This window comes from Mesocricetus auratus, unplaced genomic scaffold (assembly GCF_017639785.1).
Source record: "Mesocricetus auratus isolate SY011 unplaced genomic scaffold, BCM_Maur_2.0 Super-Scaffold_100014, whole genome shotgun sequence".
NCBI lineage: Eukaryota > Metazoa > Chordata > Mammalia > Rodentia > Cricetidae > Mesocricetus > Mesocricetus auratus.
The window spans coordinates 38,323,850-38,339,420 of NW_024429197.1; the positions used below are offsets into that span (position 1 = coordinate 38,323,850).

General features: G+C 44.0%; 1 protein-coding gene across 6 annotated transcripts in view; it reads right to left on the bottom strand.

Annotated features, from left to right (window-relative positions):
• The window catches only part of Dnajc6 (DnaJ heat shock protein family (Hsp40) member C6), a 160,662-nt gene that overhangs the window by 41,284 nt on the left and 103,807 nt on the right, over nucleotides 1-15,571 (bottom strand). For all 6 annotated transcript variants that reach the window (XM_013125634.3, XM_013125635.3, XM_005086637.4 and 3 more), the window contains 3 exons: nucleotides 5,327-5,477; nucleotides 2,702-2,751; nucleotides 2,459-2,607 (listed from right to left, as the gene is read on the bottom strand). In XM_013125634.3, the coding sequence (XP_012981088.2) occupies nucleotides 2,459-2,607; nucleotides 2,702-2,751; nucleotides 5,327-5,477 (350 nt within the window). The remainder of the gene's footprint in view (nucleotides 1-2,458; nucleotides 2,608-2,701; nucleotides 2,752-5,326; nucleotides 5,478-15,571) is intronic.

A 15,571-nucleotide genomic window follows, 5' to 3' on the forward strand; every position in this document is an offset into this window, starting at 1 on the left:
ATGAAATACTGTTCAGGATATTCCCTTGTTCTTCAGCTTTGAAAATAATGGCACTCACTTGTCTCCAATATTTTAAGCCTCAAATATTTTAAGCATAGTGCTGCACACCTGCAATCCTAGTACCTGGGAGCTAAAGCAAGAAGAATGATAATTCAAGACCAGTCTGGGCTATGTGGCAAGAACCTGCCTCAATAACCAAAAAGACAGTTCCATTAGAACATCAGGCTCCATTAATGTTTTAAAGTCACTTGCTTGGAATTATACAGTAGAGGAAATAAAAATTGGAAGGTTAGTTTATTGTGATAGATTTTAAAGAATTACATGTAAAACTCTTATCACCGAATGACAATTTCAATCCAACCACTTCAAAATTGGTTTTTATCTGTTTATCTGTATGTGTATGTGTCTGTATGCCTGCATGATGCTTGTCTGTTGTCTGTCTGTCTGAGATATGGTCTTGCTATTTAGCCCAGGCTGTCCTTGAACTTGATGTGTAGCCCAGGCTAGCCATGAATTTGTTATCTTCCTGCATCTGCCTCCAAAGTGCTGAGACTACAAGTCATACCAGCTTCAAAATGGCCTTATGAGTACTTCTCAAAGAGGTGTCCCCACAGCAAGGATAGGAGAAGCATCCAGGAAGTTATTAGAAATGCAACTTCCTTGTCTACCTGAATGTCTTCCCATCAGACTGAAGCCAAAGTTGGTGCCTAACAAGACTTCCAGGTGATTCTGATGCACACTGAAGCTCCAGAGGGTTCTAAGATCATGTTGAAAAGATCCTTAGTAAAAATTAGCTATCTGTTGACAGTTAGGACAGAAGAGATTTTGGGGAGTCCATGGAGCAATGCTTTTGTGTTTTGGACAAATGGAAACTAAACCAGAGATTTTCAAGAGCAACCAGAACCTTAAACAAAACTTTGTTCTAGCATAAAAGTGAGGGTCCATTGTTTTGTACACCCGAAATTAAACTTCACTTAACTTGTGAAAGTCAGTTCCCTTCTGCTGTGGGTTCCAGGTATTGAACTTAGATCATCAAGTTTGGCAGCAAGCACCTTTACCCAACTGAACCATCTCACCAGCCCCAAATTTCCACTTCTGAAATGTCCATGCAAAAAAGTCATTCCTATTAATTACTAGACCCAGATAAAGTTATAGAACCAATCATATCTAAAGGGTAAGTCACAGACATCTGAAGACAAAAGAGACAGACAAACAGACAGCACATGAAAGCAGCAAAGCCTTACTTTAGTGAGTCAGTCGTGACATCAGACTCAAACATAAGCTGGCTCCCACAGTTCCCCACCCAAGCAGAAACCAAGAATATTACTCTACCTTGTTCAAAATAAACTTCTTTAAAAGGATAACTAAAATTATAAAGGATAATCTAGATTTTCCAATATCAGCTGTCAGCCCAGGCTGTGGTTATAAACAGAAGCAGAAAGACACTGTTAGCTGTGTGTTTGGGGCAAGTTCCCTCATTTCTCCGGGTGGTTTTTTTTTTCTGCTGTGTATGGTGCTGCATGTAAACTTCTCCATGCCATGTAAATACTTTATAAATGTTGGTTGCTACTTTTTCCATTATCAACATTTGAAATCATATTACCAAGGTGAGGTGGAAGGGCAAGTGTATAATACCAGAACTCAAGAGGCAGAAGCAATAGGATCTCAGCAAGTTCAAGACCAGTATGGTTTATATTGAGAATTCCAAGCAAGGCTTTGTCTCATAAAAAATTAATTTACAAAATAAAATAGATGGTATCACCAATCCTATAGTCAAGATGTCTGCATGTTATCCCTCACTTATAGGATGTCACAAGTATATTACTATTTTAATTTTCTGAGTATTTTGTCTACATGTATATCTGTATATTGTATATATGAAGTGCCCTCTAAGGCCAGAAGGGTATTGGATCCCTTGGACCTAGGATTACAGGTGATTGTGAGTCACTATGTGGGTGACAGAAATTGAACTTGGGTCCTCTGGAAGAGCAGATGATGCTCTTAGCCTCTGAGGCATCTTTTCAGTCCCAGAAATATATTATTCTTAAAAGCAGCCTGTCCGTACTAGTCTAACTACCTCAAACTGACTTACTGAGGAAGTCATGTAGACTTATTGAGGAAGATCAAAGGCATCATTAGTGTTACAGTAAAACAGTAGCTAATTACCCTGTGCAGTTCAGTTTCTAAGTTGAGCTTCATAAGCAACCACTAAATGCTTTAAGCCCTCAGCTCCAATGGTATTTCTCTGGTAGGCACATGCTCTTGTATTTTCACATTTAGAATATTTCATAGCAAGAATTTGCGGTTAGAAGCAGCCAGAGTTCACAGTTCCTCTGTTCATGTGCCCATGACAAGGGCCCTAAGGGCATCTCTCCCAAGAGCAAAAATACACTCAAGCATGCAAATAGTGAAGTTACAATATCCTCAAGAATCCTTCCCCAGGGTGGAAATTCCTTACCCGGCTGTGAAACTTGGCAGTTCGGTAAGACTTGGGTGACAGGTTGTATACTGTGTAGTGGTCGAGATGTCTGGAATCCAAAAAGCTACGGATGTCATCAACCTGATTCCTGAATCCTATGTCAACATTGTCCAGAGGAAAGGACATCACTAAGAGAGGAGGCACACAAGGAGAACAGGTTCAGCCGATCTGCTGTCAGGACGAATGGCACTGAAGAGCAGCTAACATACACAAGAAACTTACCGATGATTCTGGAGGTGACATAAGTGAAGTCTAGGTCTCCCTTTGTGTAGCTAAAAGCAAGGCAGGAGAGGGCACTCATTAGAGCAATCCAAACATGTGAATTTTCTCTCTTCATGTAAACATCATGAGCTAGAGCACTTGTGTCCAGCAGGCATATTTTAACTCAACTCACTGTTTCTTCGAACAAGGGGGCATCGTTGAGAGAATGCATCCCATATCCTCTGGCTACACCACCCAGCTACGCATGCTGCCATCCTACGCATGCCCCTTGATGAGCAGTGTCAACCTCAGAATAGGACTGCTGTGTCTTTCCTATCCCCGACAGTCCCAGAATGTCTGACCCCCTGGAACTCCCTTTCCTAATTGTGAGCTGCTATGGGGAGAGAAGGAAGTTCCCGCCAAGGTCTTGGTTAGACAACAGAAGATACAGGAAATTTTGCCTTTGAAACAAGATTAAAATGCCAATAATTATATTGGATTTGACATTTGATTTTTGATTCAAAACTGCATTTTGTAACCGAAAATGAATGAATAATTTTCTAATTCTTAAGAATATAAAGATGAGGGGCTGGAGAGATGGCTCAGAGGTTAAGAGCACTGACTGTTCTTCCAGAGGTCCTGAGTTCAATTCCCAGCAACAACATGGTGGCTTACAACCATCTGTAGTGAGATCTGATGCCCTCTTCTGGCCTGAAGGCACATGTGCAGGCAGAACACAATACAAAATAAATAAATACATCTTTAAAAAAAAAACGAATATAAAGGTGAGATCTACTGGGTAAACTCGGGGTGAGGGGGGCAGTTAGGGGAGGGGATGGGAGATGAGAACACGAGAGAACAAGATGGTTGAGGGTGGGGAGGGACAAAATGGGAGAACAATGAAAGACATATCTTAATAGAGAGAGCTACTATGGGCTTAGGGAGAAACGTGGTGCTAGGAAAATTCCCAAGAAACCACAAGGAAGACCCCAGCTAAGACTCCTCGCAATAGAGGAAAGGGTGCCCTAACTGGCCTACCCCTGTAATCAGATTGGTGAATACCCCAACTATCATCATAGAGCCTTCATCCAATAAGTGATGGAACCAGATACAGAGATCCACAACCAGGGCCCAGGCCAAGCTCTGAGAATTCAGTCAGAGAGAGGGAGGAGGGAATATATGAGCAAGGGAGGTCAAGATCATGATGGAGAAATCTACAGAGACATCTGAACCAAGTTCATGGAAACTCATGAATTCTAGAGCAACCGCTGTGGAGCCTCCATAGGACCCAGCTAGGCCCTCCATATGTGGGAGACAGTTGTGAAGCTTGGATTATCTGAGGGGCCCCTAACAGTAGGACCAGGATCTTTCCTGGTGCATGAGCTAGCCTGTGGGAGCCCATTCCCTATGGTGAGGTTCCATGCTTAACCTTAATGCAGGGGGGGAGAGGCTTGGTCATGCCCCAACTCAATATGCCAGACTTTGTTGACTTCTCATGGGAGCCCTTACCTGTTTGGAGAGTAGATAGGGGGTAGGCTGGGGAGGGGGGAGGGGCGTGGGAGGAGAGGTAGGAGGGAGAACTGTGATTAGAATGTAAAATGAAATTTAAAAAAATAAATTAAAGTAACAAAAAAAGAATATAAAAACTACTATATTGTGGAAAACTATTTTAAGGTATGTTACACTTGTTTATGCTGTAGAACATTTGCTTTAATGATGCAAATGTTTCATTCTTTTATATTGCATTTGTTTAGCTCTGTGAAGCTGTGTTACTTTGCCTGTCTAAAACACCTGATGGTCTAATAAAGATCTGAACAGCTAATATGAAGGCAGGAGAAAGAATAGATGGGGCTGACAGGCAGAGAGAATAAACAGAAGAAATCTGGAGGGTAGGAAGGAGCAAGATATAACAAGGAGAGGGGGACACCAGGGGCCAGCCACCCAGCCACACCACACAGAGTAAGAAGGAAAGAAAAGAGATACAGAAATAGAGAAAGGTAAACGCCCAGAGGCAGAAAGTAGCCAGGATAATTTAAGAAAAGCTGGCAAGAAACAAACCAAGCTAAGGGCAAGTGTTTATAAGTAACAACAAGCCTCCGTGTGATTTATTTGAGGGCTGGGTGGTGCCCCCCCAAAGAACAAAGAGTCAAAAGAGAAAGAGCAGAGTAGTAAGAGTAAAAAACAACATTTTGGTGTTCCAATGTGGGGCTAAAGTAAAAGTACACTACTACATTAGGTATGTAAAAATTTTCATAGAGGGGAAGAGAAATTACTTTCCCCCAGTAAGTAAATGCTGAAGGACTAGCAGGATACAAAAGTTCAGCTTCAATTGCAACCCACAGACTGCCTGTGCATGGTCTGACTCAAATCACAAATACTGTCAGAGTTTATAAGCACAGATATTGCATCAGAACCTACAGTGTTTGTAAAGCCAAAGATGGTGACCATTCCACGCCAACATACCAGTGAGCTGAATTTCCCCAGACTGTACTTATAGCTTCAAAGGGACTTAATATTATGGTATTTCAGCGGCATTTCCCGGTTGATCAGAGTCTGGGACTACGTGAGTCCCATAAGGAGCTGGCAAGTAGCCAGATCCCTTGGAAGCCTGAGTTCCGCCAGCCTCACCCGGAAGGACGCACACACCTGCTAACCGACTGGATGACTCGTGAGGATGTGTCTTTGAGGGTGTCCTTCAGGTTGTCCTTCAGATTACTGAACAGCCTCCCTGCACCACCTTTTACCATGTCAAAAAGGCCTCCCCCGTAGCTGGGCTCCATGTCTGGAGATGAGGCACCTGTGAAGGAGAAGCGAAAGGTTAGCATACAGACAACACCAAACCCCAGCTCTCTGCATCCCACAGCCCGGACATTGTCTCTAAGAGGCCGGGACTGCTCCAGCAATTATGCACTGCTCTCAGAATTGATGAGTTTTAGCAATGCTCCTTCTTCCCAGAGAGTACAAGGAATCATAGGAACAGGGACCTCCAGAGTCACACTGCCCAGTACCACAACCGCTATCCATAGGTAGCAATTGAGCACTTGAAATAAAACTGGCCACACTGACCTATCTGTAAGAATACACAGCAAATTCCAAGAACTTGGCACGAAAAAGAATAAAATACATCCCTTTTACACTGATCACATTTTGAAATAATTCTATGTGCTGGGTAGTGGTGGCTCATGCCTTTAATCCCAGCACTTGGGAGGCAGAAGCAGGCAGATTTTTATGAGTTTGAGGCCAGCCTGATCTACAAAACTAATTCCAGGACAGCCAGGGCTACACAAAGAAACCCTATCTTGAAAAAAAAACATAAACAAAAAGAAATAATTACATTTTAGAAATATTTAAATAAATATATAATTTCACCTGTCTCTTTCTAATGTGACTACTAAATTTTTTTTGTTTATTATATTTATTGTATTTCACCTAATTTTTGAAACGAAGTGTTGCTACACAGAGTAGACTAGCCTCCGGCTTACTATCTCCCCACCTGAGCCTCCTGCATTTGGGATTACAGGTGTGCACCCACACACTTGGTTTGGAAAAGTTAAGAAGTTTAAATCACCTACATAGCCTATATTCTATTGTTGGGTGCTGACACAGAGAGACCCCAGGGGAAAAGAGGCACGCAGCGTCATTCATCCGGGGCCGACTCTGGCCTGCCATGGACCTGACTGCTAGAGCTCCATTACACACCATCCCTCATAGCAGCAGATCCCTTCCGTCATGACTGAGAACTGCACAGTGGCCACTTCTGTGACTTACCAGACACTCCAGTGTCTCTTCCCTTGTGGTCACATGGCATTGTACCCCCCTGTGGCTAGCTCTTGTCAGCACTATTGATATTTGGGTCAAATACTTCTGTTTTGAGGTACCACCTGCATCATAGGGTACTTAGGATCCCTAGCCATCATAGAGTCTGGAAATTTCTAGAGCTCCGGGCATCCTCTGGGGCCTTGGAACTTAGCCTCTGCAAGGAAGAGGGTTCTATTTTGTCATTTTCCTCTGAACTCTGATTAAAATAAGGTAATTACCTTTGTGTTTACTAACCAGAAAGTTTTTTTTTTATTTCAAGCACCTATTATACTCCTACATGCTATTGGCATATGCCTATAAATACATTACTACTGCCACTCTTTTATCCTGAGCACAAAAGTCATGGGTACCTTGGGCATCACTAAGCATTGATTTCAAAGTGGACCTCTGTCGGAAATTGCAAAGAACAGTGAATCTGGTGACTAAGGAAATGGACACATGAGCAAATGGCAACAGTGTCCTCCACTTCCTGGAGGACAAGAGCTCTACTTAGACCTTTCATGGTGGTGCAGTTCCTCACAGTTGGAAATAGTTTATCAATCCTACTGAAAGGCGGTGAGGTAGGCTCTCATTCCAAAGCCAAGGCGGACCTGGAATCACAGTGATCGTCCTGCCTCAGCCTCCCACATGATAGAATTATAGGTAAAAGCCCATGCCAGGTCTTTTGTTCCTATTTTTACAGTAGGAGAACTGGAGTCTCAAAGAAGGCAGCTCGTCAACAGCCTCAGTTAACCAGAAGAGCCGGCTCACTATCCCCACCCATGTGCAGTTCTAAAATCTAAATGAGATGCAGTCATATCCCACGATGCCCCAGGCCCATGATTCTGCCAGTTGTGGTTAAGATGGCCCTTCTTGACACTCTCTCTCTCTCTCTCTCTCTCTCTCTCTCTCTCTCTCTCTCTCTCTCTCTCTCTGTGTGTGTGTGTGAGAGAGAGAGAGAGAGAGAGAGAGAGAGAGAGAGAGAGAGAGAGAGAGAGAGAGAGAGAGAGAGAGAGGGACCCTCCTCCAAGCCAAGAAATGGATATCTTGGGGAGTCTCAGCTGTTCTTCATTCCAAAGGATCATCCCAGCTGAGTCTGTGGACTGCTTAGACGCTGTCTTGTAGGGTCTGGGCAGAGACACTCACCTAAGTACCCAGCCCCTCCTACCTGTTATAGCATCACTGCCTTAGGTAGGGGATAGAGTATACAGGCAGGGAAGACTAGGGGAGGAGCCTCCATCTATACAATTAGAAGGAAGCCCTCATCCCTGCTGAGTAATAGCTTTCCAGATGTGGCCTGCTGGGGGAAGAGAACTCACACCTGTTGGGGGAAGTCCTGTGCATTTGTCAATAAAGTACTGTTGAGCCTATAGGGAACCAAGATAGGAGGGACTAGGAGTCCAGGAGGATTCTGGGGAGGCGAAACACTGAGAGTTCGAGATGTAACGCCATGGGGTAGGATCCCGGAACTATTCTCCGGTAAGAGACATACTTAGATTAACAATTATGGGGTAATTACTTAAGTCAGAGCTAGCCAGTAAGAAACAAGCAAGGCCAACAGCTTCATAATTAATATAGCCTCCTGTGTGTTTATTTGGGGACTACAAAGCGGCAGAGCCCAGGCAACTGGCGGGAGATAAACCAAAGCGGCTAGCAAAGGAAAAGCTTCTCTTAACACACAACCCCTACACACTGTGAGGAAGTTCAATAAACTCATTGGTTCCTAGAGTGAACTTTGCAGGAACCATGCTTCACCTTGTTATTGGGGCCTTAGGAGGGAGGAAGGGTATCGCTTGTGCCCCCTAAAAAGAACTTTTAGCAACTCTGCCTCATACCCAGCCCCCCTAACTGCCTCTTGATCCTCTCATCCTCCTACTGTGTGCATTTTATCTGTCAGCTCAATGCCAATGTTCCCATGACCAGCACCACCAAATCTCTACATCTATCAAACTAACTGTGGTAGTTTGAAAGAAAATGTTCCCCAAAGGAGCTGGGCATTGGTGGTGCATGCCTTTAATCCCAGCACTCGAGAGGCTTGACAGATCTCTGTGAGTTTGAGGCCAGCCTGGTCTACAGAGCGAGTTCCAGGACTATTACACACACACACACACACACACACACACACACACACACACACACACACACAAAAAACCCTCTGGGGAAATACAAAGCAACAACAAAATGTTCCCCAAAGAGAGTGGCACCACTGGGAGGTGTGGTCTTGTTGGAGGAAGTGTGTCTCTGTGGAGGTGGACTTTGAAGTCTCTTTTGCTCAAGCTTCCCTCAGTATGTCAACCAATTTCCTGTTGCCTCTGAGTCAAGATGTAGGACTCTCAACTCAGCACCACATCAGCCTGCATACCACAGGTTCCCCTCCATGATGATAATGGACTGAACCTCTGAAACTGTAAGCCAGCCCCCTCAGTTAAACGTTTTCATTTATAAGAATTGCCATGGTCATGGTGTCCCTTCACAGCAGTAAAAACCCAAACTAAGACACCACAGAAACTAAAGCACTGTGTAGGCAGCCTGAGCTCTGGTAGCCCCTCTTCTCCAAAGCTTGAGTGAAATGCTGGGCTAGCAAAGACTAGTGCTATAAGCATAAGAAAGCTCTCTTATGTTCTGTTCCTTATTGTGTTGGTTAGCTTTCTATTGCTGTGATTTTAAAAAACCCTGCCATGACAAAGGCAACTTATAGAAGGAAGGGTGTATCTGGACTTATGATTCCAGAGGGATAGAACTCCATCATGATGGGGCATCGGGCAGCATGCAGCAGGTATGTTGGCTGGCCCAGCAGCTGAGAGCTTACATCTCAAATTGAAAATAGGAAATAGAGAGTGCTAACTCGAAATGTCATGAATTGTTGGAAACCTCAAAGTCTGCCCACAGTGACATACTTCCTTCAACAAGGACACGCCTCTTAATCTTCCACAGTCAATAACTGGAGATCGAGTGTTCAAATGCCTGAGACTTGTGAGGGAACATCTCACGCAAACCACTACACCTACGAAAGAGGGCAGATTATCTCCCTTTAAGAACATGCATTTATAACAAGTGGAATGCTCCCTTCACTTACACTCCAAAGTGCTCTGTCTAAACACCCTCCTATACACCACTCCTCAGAAGGGACATCAAGTTGATTATCTAGACATCTCGTTGACTCTCATTTTTATGCTGGAGCAGAACCCCGAGGCATAGGCCAATTATAAGATGTGACTGTCTTTGATCATCTGAAACTCAGTCTCAGCATCACTCGGATCTCTGCTCATTAAAAATGCTGCACAAACCAGGATGACTTTCCAGAGCCATTTATAACACCCATGCATCCAAACTATGTCACAAGAGCCATGACACAGAAAAAGAAGGGGGGCACTGTGTGATTTCACCCTAATGGCACATTTGGGTGGGTGTGCCAACTTTTCTTGTTGAGCAGCACTAGGTGTCGAGAATGGATTCTGCAAATGGTATTCTTGCCTCAGCTGGTGGAAAGAAAGGGAGAGAGGTTTCAAAACCTGACAGAGCAGTGGCCATAGTTCGGCGGGACTGAATTCTAGCCTGTGAGCCAAATCCAGTCACTTGTCTGTCTTTACATAGTCTATGAGATCTTGATGGCTTTCCTATGTTTTAACACCTTGGGGGAAAATATCAAAAGGCACTTGAGTTCATATACATGATAATTACATAAAAGCTGACCTTCAATGTCTAGAAGTAAAATGTTATGGGAACACAGGGCAAGAGGTGTAGCTCAGTGGCTTATCACTTGTCTGGAATGAATAGAGAACAAGAATAGAATGAGACTTTTGAGTTTATGTCTGGTCTGTGACTGCTTCCATGATGCTACAGCAGAGATGGACAGCTGTAACACATCTGACAGCACACAGAGCCTAAGTATTTACTAGCTGATCCTTTAAGGAAAGTTTCCCAACCTTTGCACTAGATTGCCCACCTTAAATGCTACCTGTGGGAACAGTGCTGGCCAGGGTCCTTGGGGATCCGAGGACCTAAGGGTGTGTCAAGGTCAGGACTGAAAGTGTATGTATGAGAGCACCAAAGAAGGAGAAAGATCTGGGCCTGTGCTTCAGGCTCCAAGCCACTTATATATGACATTTCGTCATTTTAAAACTTAAGCCCTCAGAAGGCAAATGTCAGAACCATACCCGGCCTTTCCATTAACTAACCCCCCATGTAATCCCCAAAAATTTCGGAAATGAGTTTCCTTGGGGGTCATTAGCACTCAGAAGAGCATCGCTTCCCTCCCGTTATAAGACCAGCACATGGATTGTCTGACTCATTCTCAGAACACTCTTGACTGATGGGAGAGCATCTGTCTCCTCACTGAACCGTTCACTGTCTGTTCACCAGCCAGCACCAACTTCTTTTCCAGGACGACTGGAGGCCAATTCAATAGTCATTTGGACCTAACTGCCTCACCATGTGAGAATGGTAGAAAGGGCAGGTGAGGCTGCTCTTAATAGGAAAGAGATGGAAAATATTGACAAGGGCATCACAGCCCATCGTGAACATTGTCATCGCACACATGCTCCCATGGCTCACAGAGGGCACCTGGCAAGGGCACCCTGGGCTGAGTGCAGTCTCACTTGGTGACTCTGAGAAGGCATACGCTCCCATGCAGAACTGTATCTTGCAAAGACTCTGTGAACAACAGCAAAAAGAAAAGATAGGGACCATGGTATTGTTTTGAAAGACAAGAAAGTACAGATGATGTACAATGTACTTTACCTTATTTTCAACTGTGTGTGCATGGGTGTGTTTTAGTTATTTTTCTATTGCTTTGAAGAGGCACCATAACCAAGGCATATATAAAAGGAAGCATTTAAGTTGGAGCTCCAGTTCCAGAGGGTTGTAGAGTCTATGACCATTAAGGCAGGGAAACATGGCATCAGGTAGGCAGGAGTGACCCTGGCATAGTAGCTGAGAGCTCACATGTCGAGACAACAACCATGAGGCAGAGAAAGAGAGAGAGAGAGAGAGAGAGAGACAGAGACAGAGACAGAGACAGAGACAGAGACAGAGACAGAGCTAACTGGAAATGGTGTGGGTTTTTGAAACCTCAAAGTTCTGCCCCTAGTGACACAGCTCCTCCAACAAAGTCACACCTCCTATCTTTCCCAAACAGTTCCACCAACTACAGACAAAGCATTCAAATATATGAATCTATAGGGGCCACTCTCATTTAATCTACCACAGAGTGTCACGTGTATGCCCAGTGCCATAGAAGCTATCAGTGGACATTAGATCCTCTGGAACTGTAGTTACAGATGGTTGTGAGCCATCATGTGGGTGCTGGGACTCAAACCCAAGTCCTCTGGAAGAACAGCCAATGATCTTAATTGCTGATCCATCATTCTAGCCCCAGATGATGTATTTTTAATGGTAAAGGAATTGGCTGAAAATTCCCAACAATGCTGTGTAGTGATTAATAAGAATAGAGATAGTTATGACTAAGGACAAAATGAAAATTAAAATAAAATATAAACATTATATGAACAACTTGTAAGAGAAAAACATTGACAAGTAGAGAAAAGATTCAGAAGTGTTGTATATTTTGGTGTTTGGGGGACAGGATGTCATTCATGTAACACAGGCAGTCCTTGGGCTCAATGTATAACTGAAGATGGCTTTGAACTCCTTCCTGAAGGAGACACCTCTCCAGTGCTGAGATTATAGGCACGCACCACCACAGTTATCTCAGAAATTTTAATCAAATAAAAGAGTAACAACACTAACCAGATATATGGGATGCCTCTTGTGTACCAAACACTGATCTATAAAGGCCTCCTTCACAGTGATGGTGAATCACCGCATCACTCAAAGGCAGTCCCATTCACGCAGGAAGATGAAGACTCACAGGCCCACCAGGAATTCTCTCAAGCTCCCACAGCAGAAATGCTAGCGTGATCAGCCAGTGAAACTGTTCCAGAGCCCAGGCTTTTATCCACTACATTTTCAAATTGGTTATAGCAATAACATCAAATTATAAAATGATACAAGTGATTTTTTTCATTTCCTTATATGACTGCATTTTCTAGATTTTCTACACCTCACAGTTTGACAGTTTAAAACACTTGTAAAGTAAGGACAACAGTCAAGTGCTGCACTATTACAGGCCAATACCTGTTTGCCGAGTGGCTGTGGGGTTGTCCTTCTTCTACACATGACAGTTCGAACACAAAAGCTTCTTTGCTGGCCTTTGAGAAGCAGCCATGCTTGATACAGCATTCTAGGGGCCCCTATGGCTCTCTAACTGCAAGCAAGCTGGCCATCCTTCTGTCTGAGACTCCATCTAAGGCCTGGATCCAGAACCTCAAGGATAGAGAAGTGATGGCAGGGAACCCTTGGTGACAGCCACATCACATGTCTGGGGCCATCAGCCTTCCTCGGCGGGTCCTCTATGCCTACACAAAGACACCTCCGGAGTCTTCCATCTGTCTTCTTTCCCTGGTCCTAATAACAGTTAGCATTCAGGGCCCGCAAGATCATGGCAAGACTAATAAAGCCAACTTTGCTAATAGGTCCTGGTCATGTTCACATTTTCCTTCACCAAAGGACGTTTTCCCTTTAGTTTGTTTGTTTTCTAAATGTCACCATGCTACACGTGTTGCCTGGCATCTACAAAGTTGATGGGTGTAGGAGTGAAATCCTAGGCCTCGGAGAACTTGGCATGCAGCACCTCCTCCTGTCCCAAGAACAAGACTTTGCCCTAAGCTTGCCAAGGGCAAAGAAAGTGATGTCATTGCCACAAAAGGCTTCCTTATCACCAGGTAACAGTTTTTCAGCTCTTGATTTCCCATCAATTAAACAAATAAATCACACAAGCATAATAACTAGCTTCCTTACTACATAGCCCACTGCCTTGGCTTCCAGAGTCATCTTTTCCCACTCAGCCTACTCCAGGGAACCTTTCAAGGAGAGAAGATGGACTCTAGAGAAAGATGTCTTAAACCCAAGGGTTGGCTTTCCTACTTAAAACCCATGTAAGCTTGAGCATATCATTATGCTCCTCTGTGGCTCCTCCTTCCCTTAAAACAAAACCAGTTAGGAACAAAAGCTTTCCAGAAGCTTGCCCCATGGCATCAATAGGATCAAAGGGGACCATATGTAATGATGTCTTTTTAAGTAATAAGACCTTTTTTTAAATGAGCAAGAACTTTTATCTGCAGCCTTAGAAATTCAGCTCTCTTAGTAAATGATGCCAGGGATGGCCCACAACAGCAGCACAGGTATCCAAGTGCACAAAATAAAAGTTTAACACGTGCAAAAATCAATCAATAAAATTAAGCAAAAGGTATTCAGGAGGTAGGAACTAAACAAGCCTGGCAATATTCAAATGCAGGCTGCTGCTTAGTGAGAATGGGTTTGGATCCTGCTTCTGCTACGAGAAGGGCACACAGCCTACAGCTGCCCTACAACAGTCTCCTGTCCTGCAGGAGGGAAGCACCCACAGAATTCCACAGGCAGCTGCAGGAGGGCTGAGAGAACTAAAGGTCCGGTCCGCAATGCTCTTAGCATATTGTGAACACTTGGTAAGGGACAGTTAGCAGGGGCTGTGGAGAAAGCCATGACCAATGCAGCCTGCATCACAGAGGACCGCATTGTTCTGGTTCATAGTTGGCCCAGCCAGACTGGAGAGGGTTAGAGCAAGGGAGGGATCTCTTTCCAGTGCTTCTGTACATCCTGCCTGGAAAGCGTTCACTGTGGGGATTCAGAATGAAAACTGCTTAACGGAGGGAGCACTCTCTGTGTCTCTGAGGCCCTACTTCCCATCTCATAGAGCTCTGATGTGCGGGACTAAGATAAGCTATTGGCGGAGCTATTATTAAGGCACACATGGATTTCATGTCACCATTTTAAAATGCTATGTGATTTCTGGCCTATTTGGCCCATAGTGTGAGCTATTATGTCACAATGCTCAACAGCAGCCCTGACAGGTCTAGTGACTGCTTGACAGACCCCGAGTACAGAGGTAGGGCTTGTAGTACATTAACCCTGGCTGGCAAGGGCCCAGAGTGTTGGTATCGATTCAGGTTTTGTGGGTTCAGGCTGTGTAGAAAGCATGTGTACACTAGTGCATGATGGTGCTTGTAGGTCAGCCTAGGCCAGGCTTCCTTTGGCTGGAACTAGGTAGAATTCAGTTTAATGAAGAAGTTGCTACAAGGGTCTGCTTCTGTTCCCTTTCTCCAACCACAGCCTTAAAATAGAGATAACTGACAAAGAGATCAGTCTTGAAAACTTCCAAAATTCAACAGGAAAATACTGGAAGTTAGTGATAAACAGTTCATGTTAAATTATCTGGCAAATAGTTACAATGTGTATGTGTTTATTTTTTTGTATTTTTTATAGACTGAAGGGGGCTGTACTTTATAATGCATATGTTGTATCAACTTCTAATACTTATATCACTACAGACACCATAATATCCACAAATACACTATTTCTGCTCTCATTGTCAGGTTGCTGGCTAAAACTGCTCTGGATTGCAGGTCTGTGTCCTCAGCTGGTTCTTTCTTTCCCCAATCTCCATGGCCATGGGAAGATTATAAACTCAAGGTCTCAAAGAATTTCAAAATATGGGAATGGGTTACATGATTCCCAAAGTTCCCTCCAGTTCTGCAACCCTTTGATGACATCATTATTGTAACAGAAAAGCTTCCTATTAATCAAATCTTCTAACCTAGAAACTCTATTAAGTAGTCTCCATAAACTACAAAATGAAACACTCACGCTATGCAGGGGACCAGGTGAGCTCTGTCATAGTCAGCTTCAGTTGTCGCTTGACACACCTGGGAAGAGACAACCTCAGCTTCCACTGAAGTAGCCTGTGGCAATTCTGTGGCACTGTCCTGATTGCTAATTGATACAGGAGGGCTTAGCCCACTGTGAGTGGGAGCATTCCTCGGAATGTGGCCCTGAGTCACTGAATGTGAACCTGGAGCAAGCCAGTAAGCAGCCTATTCATGAACTCTACTTCAGTTCCTGCCTCCGGGTTCCTGCCCTGGCATCTCACATGATGGACTGTAACTTGAAAGCTAAAATAAACTCTTTCTTCCCCACATTGCTTTGGGTTTATCACAG